The sequence below is a fragment of the Carettochelys insculpta genome, chromosome 9, assembly GCF_033958435.1.
Source record: "Carettochelys insculpta isolate YL-2023 chromosome 9, ASM3395843v1, whole genome shotgun sequence".
In the NCBI taxonomy this organism is placed as follows: Eukaryota; Metazoa; Chordata; order Testudines; family Carettochelyidae; genus Carettochelys; species Carettochelys insculpta.
In genome coordinates, this window is record NC_134145.1 from 65,460,091 (window position 1) to 65,486,334 (window position 26,244).

General features: G+C 47.2%; 2 protein-coding genes across 4 annotated transcripts in view; both read right to left on the minus strand.

Annotated features, from left to right (window-relative positions):
• The window catches only part of ATF6 (activating transcription factor 6), a 153,503-nt gene that overhangs the window by 93,152 nt on the left and 34,107 nt on the right, over positions 1-26,244 (minus strand). For all 3 annotated transcript variants that reach the window (XM_075002222.1, XM_075002223.1, XM_075002221.1), the window contains exons 8-10: positions 9,084-9,269; positions 6,068-6,159; positions 2,096-2,236 (exon numbers count right to left, since the gene is read on the minus strand). In XM_075002222.1, the coding sequence (XP_074858323.1) occupies positions 2,096-2,236; positions 6,068-6,159; positions 9,084-9,269 (419 nt within the window). The remainder of the gene's footprint in view (positions 1-2,095; positions 2,237-6,067; positions 6,160-9,083; positions 9,270-26,244) is intronic.
• Positions 19,892-26,021, minus strand: LOC142017411 (uncharacterized). Its single transcript, XM_075002225.1, has 2 exons — positions 21,449-26,021; positions 19,892-20,621 (listed from the first exon to the last, which is right to left on the minus strand). The coding sequence occupies exons 1-2, from the start codon at positions 21,912-21,914 to the stop codon at positions 20,311-20,313; spliced, it is 777 nt and encodes a 258-aa protein (XP_074858326.1). The 5' UTR covers positions 21,915-26,021; the 3' UTR covers positions 19,892-20,310.

Here is a 26,244-nt window from a genome sequence, read left to right on the forward strand (position 1 = left end):
AATGATAAATTACCATTCTGATCAGATTCACCGACACCATTCACCACATGTAAACCTGCAGCCCACAGCAATTGCTTTGCTTCTATAGCATTGTGCATGTACGTGGAGTAGTGAACCTGGGTGAAGCTTGACTCCAGTGTACAGGCTCTTGGCAGTGACACACTGCACGGCTGGGGAAGGAAAATGAGTTTTTCCCATGAAGAAGTGGAAAATATTGAAGCAGGGGCTATCTAAATCTGCACTGTAGGCCATCCAGGCCAACTGGCAGGAGCCCACAGACAGTATCTCTTTCACGTGCATATTGTAACCACATTTCCAATTGATTTCAAGTTTTAAAATGCAACACGAAAGAAAGGGACACAGTCCAAAGCACAGCTCTACAGATTTCCTACCCAAAGACACAGCCTTCTATGGCCAGTGTGCAGAGAAGCCTCTGGTCAAGTGGCCTGCTCTTTGCTCTAGTGAGACAGAACCTGGCAACCCATACTCTAGGTCAGTGGTTCTCAACCAGGGATGTGTGTACCCTGGTGGTACACACAGCTCTTCCAGAGGGTAACTAATGTTTCTCAGTCTTTTTTATTAATTAAAAAAATTGGACTTACTGTATGTTCACTTTAAAAAAAAAAGATATTTTTGCACAGTCTTAAGTACAATGGCAAGTTTATTGCCTACAGGCAATTTCTTCCAACCAACTAGTTATGGTTAAGTTGTTTAAACAAATGGGTTGAAATGGTAGAAAAATTGTGTTTCTGAAAATTGTAGGTACTCGGGTTATTTCTAATTTTTTAAAGAGGAACTTTATAAAAAAAAGGTTGAGAAGCACTGCTCCAGCCAAGGGGTCAGCAACCCCAGCACACATGCCAAGAGTGGCATTCGAGCCCATTTTCTGTGGCACGTGAGGTGGAAGTTCAGCTCCACTCCTCCTCCCCACTATGCACCTGGGAGCTCGTGCCACTGTTACTCTGCTTCATGCTCACACAACCACACCACAGCCTCTCCCCAGGTGCTCCACACCCACCCTGCCACAATGGAGAACTCACCAAGGCAAAAGCAAGGCCAAGGATCACACTAAATGGTAAAGCTCTGCATCTTTACTTATTTATTAAGCTGTTGTAAGAAGGATTTTTAGTGACTTTAAAAAGTATCACTGGCACTCAGACCATACACAGAGGTCAAAAGCTCAAATTTCAGTGCTCTGCCTCAGAAAGGTTGCTGATCCCTGCACTAGGCAGAGAGTCTGATCTGTGTGGTCAGACCTCAGGCAAGGCACTCCAGAGCAATGCTCTCCCTTCACAGCAGCTACCTCTGCCCTTCCACTGCCTGCCTGCTCTGAACTGCTCTGCTTCTCTTGTTAAAACCTTGACTCCAGCTTGTGCAGGCCCTGCAGGTACAAATGGGTGGGGCCATGCGAGCCCAGAGATGTTTCCTAAGCCCCTGCTTTGCAGTCTGGTGTTTGTTCACCCCATCACAGCCCCATACATGGAACGCAAGCATCAACATCTTGCTTACTATGTTGGAAGAGACCAGGAGCTGCTTTTGAATGTATGCAAGTCCAGTGTTGGACTGTCACTTGACCTGTTCAACACCAGAATGGGATCAGACGTGGCCTGATGGAGCTGCATATGAAAAGCATGCACCTTAGTCCTGATTGGAGGAGGCATGAGTGCTCACGCAGCTCTCTCCCTCACCAGGCAATGCAAAGGCAGATTTGTCTGATTCAGGGTTTGGCTCATTTTTATATCTCAGTTCACCAAGACTCAACCTTGAAAGAAGAATCTTGACAAATCCCATAACTACAGTACAAGAGGAATCAGCTTTCAAAGCATGCCATTTTTAGGCTTAAATGCCATAACAGTTATCAGAGGGATAGTCATGTGAATCTGCATCTGCAAAAACAACAAGAAGTCCCATGGCACCTCACAGACTAACAGATTTTTTGGAGCATAAGCTTTCATGAGCAAAGACCTGCTTTGTCAGGTGCACGTTTTTGCCCTAACTATGCTCATTTAACTCTGGCTCATGATGTACAGGGACACTAAAGTCCAACGCATGATGAACAGCCAGTACTTTTAAACTTTACATATATTCATCTCACCTCGTCCTTCTCTGGGGAATGATGTTATCATGCATTTGCTGAGCTGCATTGAGCTGGCTGGCTGAGAACTCCAAAAGATTTCTGTTGCGGTGCTTATGGCTCACAATGGGTTCAGTTCCACTGGTATCCCTTTCAAACACACTGAAATTCAAAAATACATATAGTGACGTTATGTTCCATATCCTTTATGAAAATAAAACATGCTTATGCTACAAGTATGACATAACAGATATACTTTATGCAAGATAGCTCATGTAAAGGATCGTTAGAAAGATTATGATTTACTGAATATGATTATCCATTCATATGCAGGTAACATTTTTGTATTTAAAGTTCAAAACAAGTCTTATCACAGAACTGGAAAGGACCTTGAGGGGTCATCGCGTCCAGTCCCCTGCCCTCACAGTAGGACCTATCACCATCCCTGACAGATTTTAATCTAACTTGCCCCAGACTCTTGAAAGGCCCCCTCAATGATTGAACATTGGTCTGGGTTTATAAGGCCAGTGCTCTAACCACTGAACTATCCCTCCCCAGTCTAATTCCCCTAAGAAGAACATATAAAATGCATTCTTCTCACATATTTCTTACAAATATTAGAGCTCACATAGGCATCATAAAGGGATATATCCAAAGGTCTTCTACTACTTAAGATACCACCACCACCACACCCATGTATCATAAAACCGTAGAAGACAGACATCAGGAATCATCTACTCCAACCCCAACTAAACCATCCTAGCCAGGACTGTGCAGTTACTGGCTACATTTGGGCACTGAGCTGGCTGACCTTTGGGCCATGTTTGAACATATGGAACTAAATACAAAGAAAGAAAGACAGGAGACTCAGTTATCTTGTACAGACTCGTCTTTAGAGTGGAAAAGAATATCACTGCCTTGTCTCTGTAAAGATTAGTTCTCCAGGCATGCTACAGCACCTGATATTTAGCAATATTTTATTCCTCTAGTTTGTATGTCAGCTTGACAAATGTGGAAAGCCAGTTTTGCCAACTTTAATTGGCTTTCATCTCTAAACCTGGCTCACCAAATCTTGTACATTTAGATTTTTGAACGCTGACTTTTAAGCTGCATAGTAACTTTCACACTCAAGCCAACAATGATATCATACCAACAAACAAGCTCTGCTATAAAAGTTCTCTCAGGGTGGGATAATCTCTGAATATGCACTGGGTTTTTCCCTCTAACAGGATGAATGATCAATTGACAATGCTTGGAAATACCCAAAGTTGTTTCCTTCCCAACAAATCTGCCAGAATGCCAGTAGTTCTCTCTATCCAGTTCTGGCTTGCTAATCTCCTGATGAGAGCCCCATCTGCTGAGCCACTTCAGAGCAACATCAGCAGAGATTAAGATCCCCTCCTAGAAGAGGCACCCAAAGTACTACCTTGTGTTCCCTACAACTGCAGGGTGAGGAAAAAAGTAATCAACTGCGGGTGTTTTTCCCTAGTGAACTCAAACCACAATACGTTTCTATTAAGTCAGTCAAGAAAGATGTAAATATGGTCACTATTTTTGCTTTTAAAACTGTGATTTGCAAACAATTTATGATCCTTAGGGTCAAGCTTGGGTAACCTCAAAGTGTAACTGACACTGGTTACGCTAAGTGTCAAAGGAGGATTCCTGGCAGGGCATACCAGTCATTCAAAGTTATAAAGTAAATTACTTCTTTTATATACACAACACATTCCATTGCATTTACTACACATTCTGTCGCACATTTTGGGGGTAGCTTGGCCCCTTTACAGAAACCAGTAGCGGTACAGCATCCTTGGTTCACACACAATCTGTACAGCATTTATTCATTACCTTACCAGGCTTATGCTACCCATTATCTTATGTATTGTTATTGCAACTTTGTAGGTCCCAGGTTATTAGTGAGACTAAGGGTAAACCTACATTTATGCGCTGGCAATCAGTCTCCTGGGGGGTTGATTTAGGGCACCTAGCGGGGCTGCGTTAAATTGATCTGTGATGGTGCCTCTGTCAACCACGGTACTCTTGGCAGTCATGAGGAGTAAGGGAAGTTAATGCGAGTGCTTCTCCCGTTGACCTCCCACTGTGGGGATGGCAGCAAAAATCTATTTTAAATATGCCAACAACAGCTACGTGATTCTTCTAGCTGGATTTGCATATCTAAAATTGTATTTTATCCTCTAATATAGACCTGGCCTAAGGGATGACATGTCTTTTATTGAACAAACATCTGTTGGAGAAAGACAACTTTTTGAGCCACACAGAGCTCATCTTCAGGTCTGGGAAAGATATTAAGGTTATGTCCACACTAATACTTTTGTCAGCAAAACATGTCAGTCAGGGGTGCAAAAAAAACCACACCAACTGAACAAAGGTTCACCGACAACATCAGTGGTGCAAACAGCCAGTCGCTGTGAGTGGTTTAATTATGACAGCAAGAGAGCTTTCTCCCTTCAGCACTGAACGGCTACAAAGGAGACTGTACAGCTGTGCTATTGTATGGCCCGCAGCGCAAACATAGCCTAAGTGTGTCACAGCTAAATCCAAAACTAAAGAGATTGTGTAGCAGAAGGTGTTAGCCCATGATCTAAGTAATCATTCAAGATGATGTGATCCATTTAGTCACAGGAAGAAAAAAAAGGGAGGGCGGTTTTAAAATGGGTAATAGATAGGGAGACCATATTTCCCTATCATGAAAACACAGCCTGTAGGAGCACCCTTTATTTATATGCTATTGGGAACACCCAAAAAAACACCCTTTCCATTAGCAGTGGAACAAATTTAGCAGACAATATCTCCAAACATTGGTGCATGCTGCTTGAACTCACAATTTTTCGCAGGAGTATTTTCCTTAAAGACTTTAAAAAAAAATTCTTATACAAGATCATGCTGTGATGCTGGCAGAACAGGTACCAGCTCACTGAACACCAAACAAAGGAGTCAAAACAAGTGTTTGGCCTACACTGAGGGAGAGCATGTGCCCTGTCCAAAGCCTCAGTGTGACATAACACAGCAGAGAAAACTGTCTCTCTTTCAAGGATAGTCTCACTCTAGGGCTACATCAACGCTACTGAGATCTTTCAAAGAAGCCTCTCTCTAAGATCTTTTCCAGAAGAACTTCTTTCAATAGAGTGCATCCACACACAATAAAGCGGATCAAAAGAGTGATTCCCTCTAAAACAGGAGTGTCCAACCTGTGGCTCACAGGCCGCACGCGGCCCTGGACAGCTAGTAATGCAGCCCCACAAGATCGTAAACTTTTAACATTATTATGTGATTTATATACATTAACTATATTATATATTTTATATGCGGCCCAAGAGAATTCCTCTTCACTCAATGCGGTCCAGGCAAGCCAAAAGGTTGGACACCCATGCTCTAAAATCTCTCTTTATACCCTAATATAAACAAGTTAGTACAGCCCCTCTAACATAGTTATTACCCCCCGCTGTGCTTAGTTATCACCCATTACTTGTTCTTATCGGTTCATTCAAAACATCTCAATTACATACTGTCAACCTGACCTTAACTTATCATATTTCCATTATCCTTAAATAATCTTGTTGTACCATCCTTAGTATCAAAATGTGGTGGTACCACTTAATATGGGGGGTGTCTTTGCATGAATACACTGTGACTAGTATGTCGTAGAAATGCATATTTCTTCACTATCAGCCCTGTTCTTGTCGGATTCTGAGAGCTGCTCGTGTCTAATATCAAACTTTTAACACAAGAGTTTATGTCTCAGTTCCTTTTTTATTATACCCTGAAGGTATAGCTCACTCTTTTGCTCTCTGTGGTAACATGTGAACCATTGGAAGAAGGGAAAAAACCCTGTGATCTGAGCCATGACTTCCCACCCTCAGACTGTATTAACTATCCAGGGAATGGAGAGAATCAAGGCTACAGAGCCAAACTAAGAATTAATTCTACTGTTGTGGACAGAGGACACAGGAAGTGAGCTTGAAGACAGCTTACCTGAGTGGGCCACAGTTCAACATTACAAAGGCCAGTATCACCATCACACACACAGCTCTTCTCTTTGGAGATGGGATTTTAAGATTCTGGTTCTAAACAGGGAGACAGAGCACACACAGTGTGAGGGTTTGAAACCATATTACAGATGGCTAGCAGAGTGTACCACCGCAGAGTAAAAAATGAATTTCCCCTGATTTCTTAAAAATGCATTAACTCAGCCAAGTCTATTTAAAAACAAATCTAGTCCCTTTTCTACACTCAATTAAGTCCCATCTACCTAAACTTTCTATGGACAACCACAGAACCAGTAGATCTACAGCAAAAAGAAACTGAAACTAATACATTTTCTGTCTCCCATCACCACAGTATCTGAGTATTTCAGTTTAATATATTAATCCTCCCCCAACAATGTGAAACAAAGTCGTCCTATTATCTCCATTGTACAGGTGGAAAGGTGAGGTTGAAAGTTACTTCCCCAATGCCATCAGGCAGCCTCTGGCAGAGCCAGGAACCCGTTTCAACCAAATCTCAGATAGCATATTGCCCATTGGTCTACTCTTCCTCTCATTCTCACTTTTAATTGAAGAGCAAATTATTTTTAAACAGCTTTATGTAGCTCAAATGCCTGTCAATCAAAACAAGAAAAGCTCCTTGATTGAAAATTCAACTACTTTAGCTCTTACATTTAAGAGCTCTCAGTGCACAACACTTTGTCCTTCAGGAATAAGCTGCATAAAGCCCAAAGAGAAGACAAGCCTGAATAATTTTTAAAGTGAAAATATTGAGAGCAAAGGGAGAATCTACCAGGCCATCTTCACACATCATTTAAACACGACAATAGCCAGCCTAACACTTAACTTTTTCAGATCCTCTTTCAGTCCCCTTTTAAGGGCTTACTCTGACAGGGACACTCCAGCTGGAGAATGAGGTGTTTAAGGGGGTCTCTGGAATAATCTCTTCTCTGCAGACAGTTGCTAAAGGGAAGTGCTGTAGTCCCTTGAGTTATGCAAGGGGTCCATTCCCATGCACTCTCACATAACTCGAACTTTGCGTAAGTCAGGGGGAGGGGGAAGGTGGCTTTTCCCCTGGTGGAATGCAAGTTCTGCAGCTGGGGAAGCACCAGGAGTACCTGGAGCTGCTTTTGAAACGTAAGTCCTGGGGTGGGTGGGGGGCAGCTAGGGAGGGTTAAGCCTGGCGGTGGGTCAAGGCCACGGGAAGGGGGCAGGGCAGTTAAGCCTGGGGTGGTGTAGGGCTGCAGTGGGGTGGAGTTGAGCTGGAGCCATGCATGGCAGGGGCGGGGGCGGGGGAGGGAAGAGGAGAGGAGAGGAGAGCCTGAGCCAGAAACACACGCAGTGGTGGTAAGCCGGAGCTGCGTGGGGTGGGGTGGGGTGGGGTGGGGTGGGGTGGGGGGGTGAGCCAGGCCACAGCAAGCGGGGAGATGTTGAACCGGGGCCATGCAGGGAGTTGGGCCAGGGGAGCAGGATTTTGAGTTGCACTAATTCGTGTTAATGTGAGTTAAATGCAACTCAAAATTATGCATTTCAAAGGTTTGCTGTATAAGAATGATGCAGCAGGGTTAACATTTGGGAACTATGCCAAAGAAATCTGCAGTCCTGAAACTGTACTGCAAAATATTTCTCCCTTGTTCCATGCCAGCAAGAACAAAGACTAGGACTAGGATTATGTCAATTGGCTTTCATCTGCTGTAATTATTGCTTGAAAGACAGGAACACCTTTCTGGTCGTAAATGGAAAGAAGAATTAAAAAAAAAAAAAGAACATAGTGGTGGGGTGACAATTTTAAAATAAATCAAGACTGGATGATTTTCTGAAAAAAAAAAATATGCTCTAGGAATTATTCTGCAAAAGTTCTTTGGCCTGCATTATATAGGAAAGCCAAAAGATCAGTGGACCCCTTCAAGCATTTATCTATGGTCCTGTGCCAACAATACTGAAGGAGGGCATGGAGGGCACATAAGTACATGAGAGACACTCATGACTTACTTTAGTGAGTGCATTTGATGAAGTGGGTCTTTGCCCACAAAAGTTTATGCTTCAATATATCTGTCTATAAGGTGCCACAGGACTTCTTGTCTTCGCAGATTCAGACTAACATGGCTACCCCTCTGATACTCCTTATTTTAGTGTGGAGTTTCCTCTGAATTAACAATTAATTGTTAATTACCAGTGTTATTAAAAATGGTGATTAGCCTGGTAAGTAAACCAATGTAGTTCAGAAATGATGAATCTAGGAGTACTGGCAGGGAGACTAATATCAACTTATAGCAAACAAAAGTCCATAACAGCTATCTCTACAGCTCTCAGGTGTTAGCACATGCCATTATGATCCCTGTGCACCATTTATTCTAAACAAAGCACGATATGGTAAACCCTCAATTTAAGGGACTAATGTGGGGGGTGGGGGAAGGGTTGTCCATTAATGCAGAAAGTCTGTTATATCCTAATGGTTATACTGTATGATGATGCACTGACCTTCCCAGCCCATCACTCACTCCTGTCCTTTGACCCCCTTCCTTCCATTCCCCTCCCCCTCCTGCCCTATTTTTCCCCCTCACCTTCATCTCTCTCCCCCAGTTACCAGGAAAGGAGCTGAATGCTGGCATGGCTCCTTCCACCTCCTGCAGCTCTCAGTGCTGCGGCTCCTCCAGCCCCAGCTCCGAGCAAAGGTAGAGCGTGGCTGCCTCCAGCCTGCCAGTGGGCAGCAGCCTCTGACACCATGGGTGCTATTCAGTGCCACTGCTGGCAGTGGCAGCTGGGTGCCAACATGCTCCACCCACACATGGTTGGGGGAGGAGAATTCCTACACCCCACTGCAGGGCCCCCCCACCAGCTCTCATGGCCCCTCCAGCTCCAGCAGCTCCTTCAGCCCCAGCAGCGGCTATGGTGATTCTCTGGCATTTATTTGAGGGGTTTGGGTTCCAAAGTCCATTATATTAGGGTCTGTTAACTCAAGGGTTTACTGTACAGATTTTTGTCCTTCCACAGACACTTCTTACCTCTAACACCAATTCATCCAGCTGCTTCTTCAGTGTGCCATTCTCCCTCTTGAGCTGTTCATTCTCCAATAAGGCAGCCTTCAGCCTGACCTCCAGCCCCAACATATATTCCTTCTTCTTCCTGCGTGACTGGCAGGCTGACTCCCGGTTTTTGATCATGCGCTGCTGTCTTCTCAGGGTGTTAACCTAGAGGGGGATCAAGCAGTCTAGTTAAAATAGGGAATTCTAACCTACTTGCACATTGATCATCTCATCCATAATTTCTGCTCAGTTACTTTATTTTCAGCCAACTGACCACATGTATGTAAAAGTTCCTAATGTGTTCACCACTATAGCACCTCGTCTCTTATCAGGACATACAAAGAACTAGATCACAGAGGGAATGAAAGAATTATAAGTCCCAATTTCTTTTCTTTCTTGATCTGTACTATTTCATATTTCTTTGACAGAAACTGGTACTCATATACACGACTGGAGGATAACTGCAGTGCTTGAACAGCACATGATTATTAGGAGCCAATTTATGAAAGTAAAGAACTTGATGTGTACAGCTTTTAAAAATCTTGACTAAGACAAGACACAAGTATCAGCTACAGGTATGAGCATCAAGCAGACAGGAGTGTGCATGATGTGATACAGCAGGGCCAGAAAGCAGCAGAAGGGTGATAGCCAAAAGGTATACAAACACCAAGATGATCAGAGCCTTATTCCCTGTAAATAGACACTACTACAGGTTAATTAGAGCACCTGGGGCCAATTAAGCCCCTACCCAAGACCTTATAAGAACCGCTGCTTCAGTCAGACAAAAGGAAGGAAGAAGAGCTGTGGTTAAGAGCTGTGCACTTTGCCCAGAGGATCAGAGTACCTGGGGAAAGAAGACCCTGCCCAAGCAGGGGAGAGGCACTCCCCCAGCACAGAGGGCTGAGATAAAACCTGAGAAGCTGAAGGGGGCAGACCTAGGTCTCTCCCAGGCTCCTCTTGGCTCCCCGTCCAGGGCACTAGTATCATGCAAGTTTAGGGGCAAAGGCAGAACCCTGATGAACCACACCAAGGCAAAGCCTGAGACCCAGCACAATAGCAACAGCTATTTTCCACATCAGTGATATCTGAGGCAGAGAATGAAGAACAACAGAATGAAATTAAAAGAAAATGTAGGCTCAACATCAGGAAAATTTGTAAATAGTAACATTAACTCAAATGATGAGCTTTCTACCAGTCTCCTTGGAATACCATTTTAGAAAACTTGAACTTCTTGGCATACCAAAAAAAATAAAAAAATAAAAAAACCACCCACAAACCTGGACTAATAGACTAACCAATGCACTGGTAAATAAACTCTAGGGTTTGCAGGCAACAAACCTGCACTGATTTGCAAGAGAAGTTCCTTCTTATTGCCCTCCAAGGTTGGTTTATAAACCTATATGGCTAAGAATTTATCCCTCCAAACTCAGCATTGATTCTCATTTACACGAAGGCCATTTACTGAAAAAGGGAGAGAGGAAAAGAAAAAAAACAAAATGATTTGCTAACAGAGGGACTAACAAGCTGAACAGAAAAAAAGAAAACTGAGAACAAACAACAATGCCAAGGAGGTTCAGAATGGCAGCCTTGCTTCTCTTTATCAACATTTCAGCACCTTCTCACTTCACACCTCAATCTGACACTTCATGATGTTTTTATTGGAATAAAATCAACCCCCCAACCTTTTTGGTCACCAATTTAATGAAATAATATAAATTTGAGACCTAAGCTGACCTGGAAACATCTTGTTCAAGACAAAAATAGCTTGTCCACAATAGCTTTATATGGAGTTAGATTGCTGCCCCTGCCTTAAGAAGTCTTCCATTGAGATTCTCCTCCATGTAGCCTAGGAATGGGAATTGTGTTCTTTCTTTATTATGAAGACACACAATTAAAACGTAAGAAATCTTTCAATAAGTCACAACAAAATGTGTGTTATTTAACCTATTTTTACCCTTCTGGAGTGCATATCTACCTGCAGAATACTCCAACACCCTAATAATGCACAAATTTGTTGTTTACAAAGGTATCAAGGGTATCTACTTGCATGTTAGCAACAAGAAGGTGGTCAGAGAACGCATGGGACCCTTACTGAATGGAGAAGGGCACCCTTACTGAATGGAGATGGGGACCTACTGAAAGATGATGAACTAGACAGCACAATATGGGGAGGAGAGCAAAACTCAGTGGTGAAAGAACAGATTAAGGACTATTTAGAAAAGCTGGATATGCACAAGTCCCTGGGTGCTGAGAGAGTAGGTGGAGATGACTGCAGAGCCATTGGCCATTAACTTTAAAAAAATGACAGCAAAAAGAGGTGGTCACAGACAACTGGAAAAGGCGGTCACAGACAACTGGAAAAAGGCAAATGCAGTACTACTACTACTACTACTAAACCCTTGTACCCCACGGGAACAAGAGGTCATCTACAAATTTACAAGCCTCCTCCACTTCACTCTGTCTTGGGACAAAACTTCAAGCTGGCTCCAGGAGCACCCCAGTAACTGTCCTTCAGTCTCAGTAGACCTTCTCAACCTTGTCCAAGATCTTCCTCTTTTGTGTTTTCCTTGCAGGTTCCATGTGAGAGCTTGATGAACTGCGCTGGATGATAGTTTTCTGAGAGTGTGGCTCAGCCATCCCCACTTTCTTCTCTTGATTTCAGTGTCAACTGATTCTTGTCTTGCTCTGTTCCAAAGCTCCTTATTTGTGATGAAGTCTTGCCATTTGATGTGAAGGATGTACCTCAGGCATCTGTTTAAGAATGTCTGTAGCTTGTGATTTGAAGACTTTTTAGTGTACCAGGTCTTGAATCCATACAAGAGCACACTCTTCACGTTTGTGTTGAAGACCTGCAGTTTTGTCTTTGCAGATATTTGTGAACTCTTGAATGCAGCTGTTGCTTTCCCTATGCTGGCATTGATATCCTTATCTGTTCATCTATGCTCATAATACTCCACAAGTAGGTGAACTGCTCCACATCTTCCAGGTCATCCCCTCCCAGGGTGATGGTGGTGTTGTTGGACTGATTGATCCTCATTATCTTGGTCTTTCCCTTATTAATGTTCAGTTCTGTCACTGAGGCAGTTTTGTCTAGTGTTGTAACCTTTTCTTTATTGCTTTCATGTTGGTTTGAAAGGAGGTGACATCATCAGCAAAATCAACATCCTCTAGTGTCCACTGAATGCCTTGTTGATGGTCATCTGCCATCCTGTTCATAATCCAGTCCATTGTGATCAAGAACAGGAAAGGTGACAATAGGCACCCTTGTCGCTCTCCTGACAGTATGCTGAAGGATTCTGTCAAGACACAATTGTAAATAACTTGGCATGTCAAGGATTCATATCTTGAATGAATTAGGTCAATTTTAGATGGGATGCCATGGTGTTGCAGCAGTTTCAACCAAGTGTCTCTATCAATGCTGTCAAAGGCTTTTTCAAAGTCCACAAAAGTTACATATGGGGCAAGTTCCACTCAAGTGACTGTTCTATGATCACTCAGAGTTCCTATTTGGTCAGTACATGATCTCTCACTTCGGAAGCTGGCCTCTTCTCTTCTGAGCTGTCTATAATTTCTATCTTTATTCTCTCCAAGAGAATCCCACTGAACATTTTTCCTGGAATAGACAGTAACATGATGCACCTCCAGTTCTTGCATTCCTTTGGGTTGCCTTTGTTTGGAAGCTTGATAAGGTAGCCACATTTCCACTCTTGTGAGATCTCTTCAGGTGTCCCAAATTTTCCTAAATAGATTATACATCATGTTGACTGATGTCTCACTACCTGCTTGATTGCTTCTGTGGGGATATTGTGTGGACCAGGTGCTTTTCCTTTTTTCAGATGAGCAATGGCTTTTCTAATTTCTTCTTTTGTAGGTCTACTGCTGTTAATTTGCTGCATGTTGCCTAGGCCTTCTTTTCCTATGCTCTGTTTTCTGCCTGTACTTGTGCTTCCAATTTTCACGTTGAAGTCACCCATCAAAATCAACATATCCTTCTTTGCTTTCTGGTTCACCACACATTTTAATTTCTCATAGAAGGTAAAGGGTCTTTCATGGAGAACTACTGAATAGTATTAAATGTGCTCTTAGCTATAAAAGAACAAATTGCATTCAAAATCCATCCAGGAATAGATTAAATGCTTGCCATGACTAAACCTCCAGCCACAAAGCAGCAGCCACTATCAAGCCATTCTTGTTACTGAAGCAAAAAGAAGCAACAGATCCTTTGAAGGAAGGCGTGCCTTCTCCTTAGAGTCAATCCAAATTATTATACAGGGACCTGAATTATCTCTTCCCCTTTTGTAAACTTTGTGAACCTGATGTCCTCTGCTGAAAATTCCAGTCATAATAATTTAAGTGAAATATTCACATCCTGTCCAGAAAACTTGCCATGTTACAAGCCCTATGACAATAACATAAGTACTGTCCCATTTTTTTCCCCCATGGGATAGTTCCCATTATATTGTAAACCCAGCATTATCCAAAATAATTCCCTGGGTAGCTTAGTTCCAGTTATCTACGGGACCTTCCCATCACATTATGTAAGTAAGCATGTGGTTAAGGAGATGCCAGAGATCATGTGTTAAGGTCTTAAAGTTTGCTCAGAAAAATATTTGTAGGATTACTTTGAAATGCTAACTTCAGTTTGTAAAGTGATTGAATTTTCTAAGTAACTTTGAAGATGAGAGGATCATGTGAGACTAGTTATAAGTGTGGTAAAAATTATTTAGGAGAAAACTTTCTGACACTTACTTTGGACTTCTTTTAAAAAGCAAATATACAAGACATACAACATAGTACATAGTTCTTTAATATATGGTTGAACAGTTAATGCTAGTGGTCACGTTTTGACATGTTCTGAATGTCTACTTTGAGTCAAAGTTACTCCACAATTCAGCATATTTAAGAAAAGATCCAAAATATGGAAGTTAGCAAAACATGTAGTATGTTTACGTATATGTGAATTAGCAAAAATTGCAGACAATGCAAGATTACTTAAAATAGTTAAATACAAAGTGGACTATGAAGAGTTACAAAGGGATCTGACAACCCCATGACTGGATAATAAAATGGCAGATGATAAATGCAAAGTATGTATTGTATATGCACATGCACTGGGAAAATGCCAAGTATATGTAAGAAATAATGAGGTCTAAATTATCTGTTACCTCTCAAAAAAGAAACCTTGGTGTCAACATGGACAGTTCTCTTAAAACATACGCTCAGTGTGCACAGCAGTCAAAAAAAGCTAAAAATGTTAACACTCATTAGGAAAGGGATAAGTATTAAAACAGAAAATATGCCACTACGTACATCCATGATACATACAGATCTTGAATGCTACGTGCAATTCTGATCATCCTATTTCAACAAAAGATAAAACGGAATTGGAAAAAGCAGAGAAGGGAAGTATTTGTACGAGTACTGGCAGCAGAGTAAGCGTACTGGCAAGGTCACATTTGCATTACCGGTTATGCTGCAGACTGATGTTCCAGCGCTTTAGTGCTCCTGACAGAGAGCAGGCAACTTACAGCCTCTCAGTCTGCTCATTTAGAAGACCATGGCTGTGTTGTCCATTAGGACCTGACCAATGACAGTCAAAGCAGTCAGAGTCTGAGGCAGAGTTGTACATGCTGGACAGCATATGTCCATGCTTTCATGTGACTTAACAATGTCAGGCATATGTGTGCAGTGGAAGTGCCTTCTCAACTCAGACTAATTCTTTGGTAACCGTGAAGGGGAACTGTGCCAGGCACATCCTGGTGCTGGTGGTGCACTGCATGCAGATGTCAAGGTAGCAAGCATGGAGTCCAAAGACAAGTGCAGAGCAGACTCCATAAGGACAGCCCTCAATCAAATGTCTAGTTCTTTCTGCGTTCAGCGATGAAACTGCATTTGTCTTTTCCGTAGGACTCCCTCAGACACTTCAAACTCCTCTCATGAGGATCACTGATGGGCATCAGCCAGCAGCACTCAGAACATGGCTTACAACCTGGGAAGTAGGGCATGCCCTGATACAGGCCAAACAGGACAGGACTCTATTACTAAGCACTTAACAGCTAACTAATCACTACACTAAACAACAAAGAAGAACCATCTAAACAGGTAAGAATGAACTAAGAAGGCACAGGGATGGCAGTCCCAGTACACCACCACCAGAGAATGGCACTCCAGACAACACTACAGCCAGCCCTATGGATGCCAGTAAAGCAAACATCTCAAATAACCTTGCACATGGGTGTTCAAACACCCACAACAGAAATGACATGAGCAAGCATTTGAAGAACAGCAACACTAACAGCATTAACAATGCTGCAACATCAGCAACACTAACAGGACATATTATACAGTGCCACGTTCTAACAGGAGCAAAGGGGTCTGAGCAGATGGATTTGCAAATGTATTCATTGCTCCAAATGAACCAACACGGGAGGTGACAGATACAGGTTATAAGCTCTTGCTCGACTGGCACAGAGAACGAGCGCCAGGGGCTGCCTTCGATGGCAGGAGAGATCATCGCATCTCACTGGACAGTCACCACCCGCCTCAAGCTGGGCAGCCCCCACCCAGTAGGGTACTGTCCCACCACAGTTCACCTGCCTCACTGGGTGCATGAGGCTTAAGGTTCCCAAACCTGACAAGTGAATGAAATTTGAGAACCAGGCAACCCAATGAGAAAATCAACAAGAAAAGGAAACCATCAAAGTTTTAAGCTTGCTTGCTGGAATGTGCGGACCATGCTGACCGGTTTGACTGAAGATCTTCAGGACATCAGCAACACCCGAAAGACCGCTGTCATCAATGAGGAACTGAAGAGGCTCCAAGTTGACACTGATGCTCTGCAAGAGACGCAACTCGCAGATTCGGGATCTCTAAAGGAAAAGGACTACACCTTTTTCTGGCAGGGTAAAGCCCAGGAAGAACCCAGGGAGCATGGTGTTGGCTTTGCCATCAGAAACACCCTTCTACAAATGGTAAAATTAGTCATGGGCGGATCAGAAAGACTCCTTCAGGTCATACTTCAAACTTGCGCCGGTCCTGTCCACCTGATCAGCGCTTACGCTCCAACCCTGTATGCCACACCGGAAGTAAAAGACAAGTTCTATGACGTGCTTAGTGCTGCCATACCGCAAATACCTGCTCGCGAACAACTGTACGTTTTGGGTGACTTCAATGCAAGAGTTGGAGCCAATTGTGACTCATGGCCTTCCTGCTTAGGCCACTTTGGTGTGGGGAAAAATGAATGAAAATGGACAGCGTCTTCTTGACCTCTGCACATGCCACAATCTGTGCATCACAAACACATTCTTCCAAACCAAGCCACAGCACAGAGTGTCATGGAGACACCCACACTTGAAAAACTGGCATCAACTAGACGTGGTCATCGCTAGACGTGAGAACCTCAAAAACGTCCTTCTGACACGCAGCTATCATAGTGCCGACTGCGATACAGATCGCTCGCTAGTTTGCTCCAAACTCAAGGTGATTGCCAAGAAGCTGTACCACTCTAAACTAAGTGGAAGGCCCCGCATTGATGCCAGAAAGACAGCCAACTCAGAAAGAGCCGAAAAGTTCAGAGAGACCCTCAAAGAGAATCTGCACAGGAGCCCTGGGGGTGCCTATGTGACATCCAGATGGCAGCATCTGAGGGATACAATTTACAACACAGCCTTGTCGGTGTTTGGAAGAAGAGCTAGAAACACAAACGACTCATTCGAAGCTAACTCCGGTGAGATGATTCCAGCCATCGAAAAGAAGTGCGCTGCACTCCTGGAGCACAAACGCTTATCGAGCCGGAGTACCCTGCAAGCACTCAGAGCAGCCAGAAAGACAGTACAGCAGACAGCCAGGTGCCGTGCCAACAACTACTAGCTCAAGCTATGCAGCAGCATCCAGACCAGTGCTGACTCTGGTAATCTCAGGGGAATGTACGAGGGCATCAAGAAGGCATTAGGACCCATCCAGAACAAGATGGCACCTCTGAAATCCAAATCTGATGAAGTCATCACTGACAAAGCCAAACAGATGGAGCACTGGGTCGAGCACTACTCTGAGCTGTACTCACGCGAGAACATTGTGATTGATACGTCCCTCAATGTCATCGACCTCCTACCAGTAATGGACGAACTGGATCAGGTACCAACTGTGGACGAACTGAAGAAAGCCATCAACAGCACTGTGGTAGGAAAGGCCCCAGGCCAGGTTGGTATACCACCAGAGGTAATCAAGTGTGCCACGGACACACTCCTGGAACCCCTACACGAGCCACTGTGCCTGTGCTGGAGAGAGAGAGAGGTTCCACAGGATATGTGCTATGCTAACATTGTAACCTTGTCTAAGAACAAACGAGACAGAAGCGACTGCAACAATTACCGTGGAATCTCCCTCCTAAGCATCACTGGTAAACTGTTCGCTCGCGTCATCCTCGGCAGACTCCAGAAGATTGCTGAGAGGGTGTATCCCGAATCCCAGCGTGGATTCGGTGCAGAAAGATCTACCGTTGACATGGTCTTCTCTCTCAGACAGCTGCAGGAGAAATGCAGGGAGCAGAGGAAGCCACTCTATATTGCCTTCATCGACCTGACCAAGGCCTTCGACTTGGTCAGCAAGGATGGACCGTTCAAACTGCTCCACAAGATAGGCTGTCCACCACGGCTACTCAAGATGACCCAGTCTTTCCACAAAGACATGAGAGGAACCATCCAATATGACGGCACATTATCGGATGTTTTCAGCATCAGAAGCGGTGTCAAACAAGGATGCTTCCTTGCTCCAACGTTGTTCTGGATCTTCTTCACACTCCTCCTGAAAAATGCCTTTGGATCTTCAACAGAGGGCATCTTTTTGCACACAAGAGCTACGTCTACACGTGAAGCCTACTTCGAAGTAGCCTATTTCGATGAATAACGTCTACACGTCCTCCAGGGCTGGCAACGTCGATGTTCAACATCGACGTTGCGCAGCACCACATCGAAATAGGCGCTGCGAGGGAATGTCTACACGCCAAAGTAGCACACATCGAAATAGGGGTGCCAGGCACAGCTGCAGACAGGGTCACAGGGCGGACTAGCGCTTCCGGGGCAACAGCTAGCCGCTCCCTTAAAGGGCCTCTCCCAGACACACACAGCCTGCACAGCACGTGGTCTGAAGAGCCATAGGCACGCAGACCTCGGGCGACGCAGTCATGGACCCCCAGCAGCAGCAGCAGCAGCAGCAGCAGCAGCAGCAGCCGCCGCCGCCAGAGGTCCACCCAGCCGCCCCTGCAGGAGCAGGGCTTGCCCTGCTCCATGCCATGCGGGAGGCAGCTGAGCACCTCCTTGCCACACCGGAGGAGGAGCGGCCCGCAGGAGAGCAGGACTCAACCCCCAACCCGGCAGCACCCTGACCCGCCCCCCACCTCACACGCCGCCGCCTGTGGAGCTACCCCACCAGCACTGACTGGTGGGAGCGGCTGGTGCTTGAGGAATGGGACGACGACCGCTGGCTCAGGAACTTTAGGATGAGCCGGCAGACATTTATGGAGCTGTGCCAGTGGCTCACCCCTGCACTCAGGCACCAGGACACCGCCATGCGGCGTGCCCTCCCCGTGGAGAAATGGGTCGGCATTGCTGTCTGGAAGCTGGCCACTCCAGACAGCTACCGATCCATGGGACAGCAGTTTGGCATCAGCAAGGCCACCGTCGGGGCTGTCCTCATGGAGGTAAGGGGACCCAAGGGGAGAGGGGGGGGAAGGCAGCCCTTGCAGGGCAGGGGGGCCCGGGCAGGGCAGGGCCACGCACACCCTGCTCACCCCTCATTGGTGCTCTCCCATGTGCTTCCCCTGCAGGTCATGCGGGCCATCAACGCCATGCTCCTCCACAGGCTCATGAGGCTGGGGGACCCAGATGCCATCATCGTGGGCTTTGCCATGCTAGGCTTCCCCAATTGCTTCGGGGCTCTGGATGGGACTCACATCCCCATCCGCACCCCGCAACACAGTGGAGGACGCTACATAAACCGCAAGGGCTACCACTCAGTGGTCCTCCAGGCCTTGGTGGACAGCCGGGGCCATTTCCAGAACGTTTATGTGGGCTGGCCTGGTAGCACCCACGACGCCCGGGTTTTCCGGAACTCGGGCCTGTGCCGCCGGCTGGAGGTGGGGACCTACATCCCCCAGCGGGAGATCCCTGTGGGGGACACCACCATGCCTCTCTGTGTCATCGCAGATGCGGCATACCCCCTCCGGCCCTGGCTCATGCACCCGTACACGGGCCATCTCTCTGCCAGCCAGAAACGCTTCAACCAGCGCCTGAACCACGCGCGCCAGGTGGTGAAGCGCTCATTTGGCCGCCTCAAAGGGTGCTGGAGATGTCTCCTCACCTGCCTCGATGCGGGCCCCACCAACATCCCCCAGATTGTGGGTGTATGCAGAGCCCTCCACAACCTCGTCGAGAGCAAGGGGGAGGCCTTTTTTCAGGGCTGGGCTGTGGAGGCCGGCAGGGCTGACGTGCAGCCCCCGCTGCCCCCAGTCGCCAGGTGGACCCCAAAGGGACCCGGGTCCGGGAGGCCCTGCGGGCCCACTTCGATGAGGCCGCGGGGTGAACTCTGCCAGGCCCCCCACTGCGCCCCCCCACTTCCTCCACAACACTCCCTGCCCCTACGCCCACACCACGGAGCACCCAACAGCACACCCCCCCCAACTTTTCCTGGACAAATAAAAGCACGCACTTGTTTGTAAAATCAAACTGGTTTTCTTTTAACTGTTGTTTTAACTAATACCAAACTATATACAAGAACTTCTATTATAAGTGAATAATAAAAAAGTATGCATATATTTACAAAAAAACCCAGGGATTGCAAGGAAGGGGAGAACTATTTACATGGGGGGGGACGGGGCAAACGGGGGGCACAAATAAATAAGTCCAAACTATATACGGGGGGGGGGGGCACGTCCTGGGCCCCATGCCCCTATAGTCCGGCACTGGGGGTGGGCGGCCGGGAGCCCCGCCTTGGCCGCAGCCCTGTGTGGGGCTGGCTGGGGGCCGGGCGGACCAGAAGATACGTCCGGCGAATCTCAGCTGGCCCCAGGTCTCCCTCGGCAGTCCGGCCCTCGGTGGCGGGGCGACGGCGGCCAGCACGGCGACGAGCGGAGCAGCGGGTGGTGCGGTGGGTGGAGCACTCAGGGTGGGCGCAGCGGCGGCTGGCGCGGCATGGGGGGCCAGGTAGTCCACTAGGCGGTTGAACGTGTCCATGTAGGCCCCCCCCATGCCTCTTGGCGCCAGGCCAGCGCCCGCTCCTGGAGGTGGAGGCGGCGTTGCTCCACCCGCAGGCGCTGCTCCGCGACCTCCAGCTGCCGACGATGGATGGCCAGCAGCTGGGGGTCCGTCGCCGTCGGGTGGTGGTGGTGCTGGGTCTGCCGTCTTGCCCGCTGTGGGGCCGGTCGGTCCTCCGCCGAGGGGCTGGCCTGGAGCGATGGCCCCGGAGGGGTTTCCGGGACCACTGAAGCCTCGCCGGCGCTCTCCGGTCCTTCTGATGGTGCAGCTGCGGAACACAGGAGCGGGGAAGAAGAGTGGAGAGAGGCATTAGTGTGGGCCCCGAGCCGTGGCCCTTGTCCCCCGACCCCTGTGCTGCAGGTTCCCCATCCCCGTCCCTGGGAGATGCTGCTGTGATGGGGTTCACGGGTCCCCCTGCCCTGCACCCCGTCCCCCGGCGGGAGTGACTCTCACTTCACTCAGCAGGGTCTGACAGGAAAGGTTTCTTAGGCCACAGATGCCCAGTTTCTCCCAGAAGTGACACTACAGCAGTCAGAGACACTCCTTCCAACCCGTCCTGGGGAGAAGACCCCAAGGGGTGCCCCTCTGGGGTGTAGCTTTCCCCCTCCTCAGGCTGCCTGCCTTACAGCTCTCCCTTCCCCTAGCCTCTACCTGCGACCCCCCACCCCCGATTCAAAGCCAGCTCGGCTCTTCCCTCCTCTTTGTTCAGGGCAGAGGTGTAACCTGCCAGTTGTAGCCCCAGGATCATCCTTTGCCCCTGGCAGCTATTCAGCTTGTTGCTCATATCTAGCCTGAGTCTCGCATTTGCACTCCCCCCACTCCATCACATGCTGCTGCGACTGCTGCTGCTGCTGTGGGGTGTCCCACCCCTCCTCCCGGCGGACCCTAGAGGTTCCCCTCCCCCCTGCCCCGGGGATGGGGCATGGCACTGTCGTGCTGGGGGCGGGGGGGCGGGGCAGGGGCTGATGCACTCCTGTGAGGGACATGGCACTGCTGTCCTTGGGGCCACGGCCATCCGGGCATGTGGAGGGCCCTGGCCACATATCTATTACCCCTGCCCCTCAACCCCGGGGGTGTACACCGGGGGGTACATACCTGTAGGTCCACTCCCACGGTCGGGGGACACCCGGGGGGCGGACGCCCGGCTGCTGCTCCGGGATGGGAGGAGGATCTGTAGCCCCGTCTCAGTGGAGGAGGAGTCCCCCTCATCCTCCTCCTCCTGCTCTGGTGCCCCGGGGGTGGGCTCCAGGGGGGCGGGGCTTACCTCCGGGGCGTACTCCGCCTCCGGGGCCTGCTGGGGCTCCTCAGCCAAGGTGTCAAGAGTGGCCGGAGGGGAAGAGGTATGCCGGGGGCCCAGGATGTCCCTGAGCTCCCTGTAAAAGGGGCAAGTGACGGGGGCGGCCCCAGATCGGCCGGCCGCATCCCGGGCCCGGGCGTAACCCTGCCGCAGCTCTTTCACTTTACTCCGGACACGGTCCGGAGTGCGGGCAGGGTGACCCCGGGCGGCCAGGCCCTCGGCCAGCCAAGCGAACGCATCCGCGTTCTGCCTCTTGCTCCCCATTACCTGGAGCACCTCCTCCTCGCTCCAGAGCCCCAGCAGGTCCTGAAGCTTGGCCTCCGTCCAGGAGGGGCCCCGCTGCCGCGTCCCGGCCTGGCTACCAGCCTGGGAGCCCTGGCTGCCCTGGCTCCCCTTGGGGGGGTGCCCTGGGGGCGCTGGGGGGGCTGCCGGGCAGCCATCACAGCTGGGGTGGCTGTCTGTGCTGGCTGTGAGATGTGCAGGCTGGCCGCGTGTCTGGGCTGCCGCCTGCACGTTCTCTCAGCTTCCTGCACAGGAAAGGGAGGGGGAGGGGACCTTTAAGGGGCCGCTCCACGCGGCCACCATTGAGTTGAGGGGCTGGAGAGAGCGTTTCTCAACCCCTCAGCTGATGGCCGCCATGGAGCACCCTGCAATTTTGATGTTGTGGGACGCGCAACGACTACACGGTCCCTACTTCGATGCTGAATGTCGAAGTAGGGCGCTATTCCCATCCCCTCATGGGGTTAGCGGCTTTGACGTCTCGCCACCTAACGTCGATGTTAACATCGAAATAGCGCCCAACACGTGTAGCCATGACGGGCACTATTTTGAAGTTAGTGCCGCTACTTTGAAGTAGCGTGCACGTGTAGACACGGCTTAGATCTGATAGGAAACTGTTTAATCTTGCAAGGCTAAAAGCTAAGTCTAAAGGTGCGGGAAGTCCCCATCAGAGATATGCTGTTCGCAGATGACACTGCTGTAGGAGTAATAATTAAAAAAGGGATAGAAAATAAGATGAAGAATATCTTATTTCCCCTATATAAAACTATGGTACGCCCACATCTTGAGTACTGCGTGCAGATGTGGTCTCCTCAGCTGAAAAAAAAGATATATTGGCGTTAGAAAAGGTTCAGAAAAGGGCAATGAAAATGATTAAGGGTTTGGAATGGGTCCCATATGAGGAGAGGCTAGAGAGACTGGGATTCTTCAGTCTAGAAAAGAGGAGACTGAGGGGCGATATGATAGAGGTATATAAAATCATGAATGGTGTGGAGAAAGTGAATACAGAAAAGTTATTTACTTGTTCCCATACTATAAGAACTAGAGGACACCAAATGAAATTAATGGGTAGCAGGTTCAAAACTAACAAAAGAAAGTTTTTCTTCACACAGCGCACAGTCAACCTGTGGAACTCCTTACCAGAGGATGCTGTGAAGGTCAGGACTCTAACAGAGTTTAAAAGAGAGCTTGATAAATATTTGGAGGTTAGGTCCAAATACGGCTATTAGCAAGGAGTAAGGTATGGTGCCTAGCCTTTTGTCGAAGGTGGGAGATGGATGGCAGGAGACAAATCGCTCGATCATTGTCTTCGGTTCACCTCCTCTGGGGCACCTGGCATTGGCTACTGTTGGCAGACAGGATACTGGGCTAGATGGACCTTTGGTCTGACCCAGTATGGCCATTCTTACGTTCACACACAGAAGACCAGCTTCAGAAACTGCTGGATCAGTTCTCCAAAGCATGCAAGGACTTCGGGCTTTCCATCAGCCTAAAGAAGATAAACGTACCTGGTCAGGACGTTGCTGAACCTCCATCAATCAGCACTGACAACTATTCGTTAGAGGTTGTCCACGAGTTCATTTACCTCGGGTCCACCATCACTGACACCGTGTCACTGGAGACTGAGCTAAATAGGTGGATTGGAAAAGCAGCCACAACTCTGTCCAGACTCAGCAAGAGAGTGTGCAGTAACATCAAGTTGTACTCCCACACCAAAATGCAGGTCTACAGAGCCTGCATTCTCAGCACCCTCCTTTATGGCAGCGAGTCTTGGACCCTGTACGCCCGCCAGGAAAAGAGGCTGAACGTCTTCCACTTGCGCTGCCTCAGGAATGTCGTGGAAGGACAGAATGCCCAACACTGCCGTCCTTGAGCAAGCTAGAATCCCAATCATGCACACCCTCCTCAGGCAGTGGCAGTTCTGCTGGCTTGGCCACATCCACAGGATGAATGATGGAAGGATCCCAAAATACATCCTGTATGGCGAGCTAGCCTCTGGCAAAAGACCTCCTGGACGCCCCCAGTTGTGCTACAAAGATATTCGCAAGAGGGACCTCAGGGAGGTAGACATCGAGCTGGACAGCTAGGAGGAACTCGCAGACGGTCGCAGCAGATGGAGGCAGGAACTATGCAAGGGCCTTCAGAAGGGTGAGATGAGGATCAGACAGCTAGCAGAGGAGAAGTGAGCCCACAGAAAGCACAGTAAGGACCTGCCAGACACCCACTACACATGCAACAGGTGCAGCAAGGACTGTCACTCTCGTGTGGGCCTTCACAGTCACAGTCGATGCTGCAAATAATGATCCCAAATGGAACTATCAAGGGCGCGATCCATAGTCTACATAGACTGAAGGATGCCTACTACTACTACTACCTACCTACTCATTGCTCCAAAGAACTAGATTTTTATTAGAGATTTCTGAAATCACTGTTAAAGCTGCTTAAGATAAAGTCAAGTAATTAGCTGATCCTGCAGCTGAGGTGCCTGGATTTATAGGCAAGCAAAGAAAGGCTCAATTCCCCATTAAGTAGTCACTGAACTGTTCAAAAGCAAGTTTTCATTTAAATAATCTGTTTCATGCACATGCTTAGAAGTGATTAGCAAATGCCAACATCAAATTAGACAATAATGATTCTCAAATGCTATGAAGCATTTCTATAAGCAGTTGGAATGGCCCTCAAATGCTCATGAAAATCATTGAGCTTTCCCTATTCCAAGGGAAAAAGGACTGCATGAAAGAATGGGGGAAAGGAGAGTGGGGCAAGGAAACAAAGAAAGTAACTAGCTAGGAAGATTGTGTGAATCATAGATGGTGACGGGAAGAGAAGAGTAATGTAAACTGAGGCAGAGCTGTGCTCACCAACAATATGAGCAAACTCTTATGTAGAAAATAAACAGAAGACAAGCAGTTCAGGGAGAGCAGGAGCAAAGCATCAGAAAAGGAAGGTTGCTTCATCAATTGCATTCTGGATAAACTGCAAACAGGGAAGGTGGAGGTGGGCAGGTTGAGGATAAATTTGCAGTAATTAAGGGTCCAGGTCAGCAAAGCATATTAACATGTCTGAAATGCATTCTGATTCAGTACAGCACTTACAATTAAATACAGACTTAACTATGGGCTTAACCACAAGCAGTGAGTTAAATCCTTTGGGCTCTTCAATTTAGCAGATGGTTAAAAACGATCCAGTGGCTGGAATCTCAAACTAGATAAACTGGAAGGGCACATATTAATAAAAATCAAACAAACAACCCCCCCTGAAAAAAAAAACAAAAAAACAACCCAATGGCAAGTAATTAAATATCTGAACAGGTGGTAGTAGATTCTTCATTGCAGTTAATTTTTAAAATCAAGAGTGGATGTTTTTTCTGGAAGATCTGCTCTAAGTTAGAAAGGATCTGATTCAGGGCAGTCCAATGGCCTGTGTTACACAGGTAGTCAGCTAGCTCCTCCTGGACTTGGAATCTGCAAATCAGGACTCAAGGCAGGAGAGCATCAAGGCATGGACCAACATTCTGGCAGTCAGAACAGAGCACAGAGACAGCACTGTGGAAGAGCCAATAAAGGCTGACAGGAGCCTGGGTGTGGGCATGGGAGAGAATGATGGGGGAAAAAAAAAGAGATTAAAAAAGTGACTCCAGATTTGAAGAAGGATGGCTAATGTGGAGTCTTGAGAAGTTAAAAGTGATTGGAAAGAGAGCGGAGGGAGGACAGGAACCTCATCACTTTCACAGTCTCGTATCTTTCATCCACAGAAAGCATTTTAACCTCACTGTGCAGTGCTAAGAGACTCAACACTGGAACTGAAGTTTCTTCTTTTTGAGAGTTTAAATTAAGCTCTTTGGTAAATTTGAAAATACTGATACTTATTTCTTAAAAAGCTTGATGTACTTAATTGTGTTTTGGCTCAATCCACAAGACTAACATGCCTGTTAATACACAGTATCATTTCATGCAGGGAAGGGTTTGTATTGCAGCAAGAATGCTTTGTAGTGGAAGGTTCACTAAAAGAAATCCCCAAAGAAACTCCACAGCAGGAGAGAGGCTGCATTCACTTTTTCCAGCAGATCTGGAACCAATAAGTAGTCTTATGGCTTTTAAAATATTATGTGAGGTTTTTAAGGAAATTAAACAAAAATGGCTTTACCATCCACAGGACGAATGGGGAAATAATGTGTTTAAAATACGAAGATGGCTTTTTAAGAGCGACTGGAACAAACACTAGGAGCAGTATGTTCGTCTGTGCGTGTCAGAAAAACTGAAGCCAGACAATAAGGATGGAAATACCTAACCAAAAGACACCCACTAAGAGGCAG

Coding starts and splice junctions, on each gene's coding strand:
- LOC142017411 (XM_075002225.1), bottom strand. CDS start 21,914: ATGGGGAGCAAGAGGCAGAACGCGGATGCGTTCGCTTGGCTGGCCGAG. Junction 20,622..21,448: donor CCGTGGGAGTGGACCTACAG/GTATGTACCCCC, acceptor TGTGTTCCGCAG/CTGCACCATCAGAAGGACCG.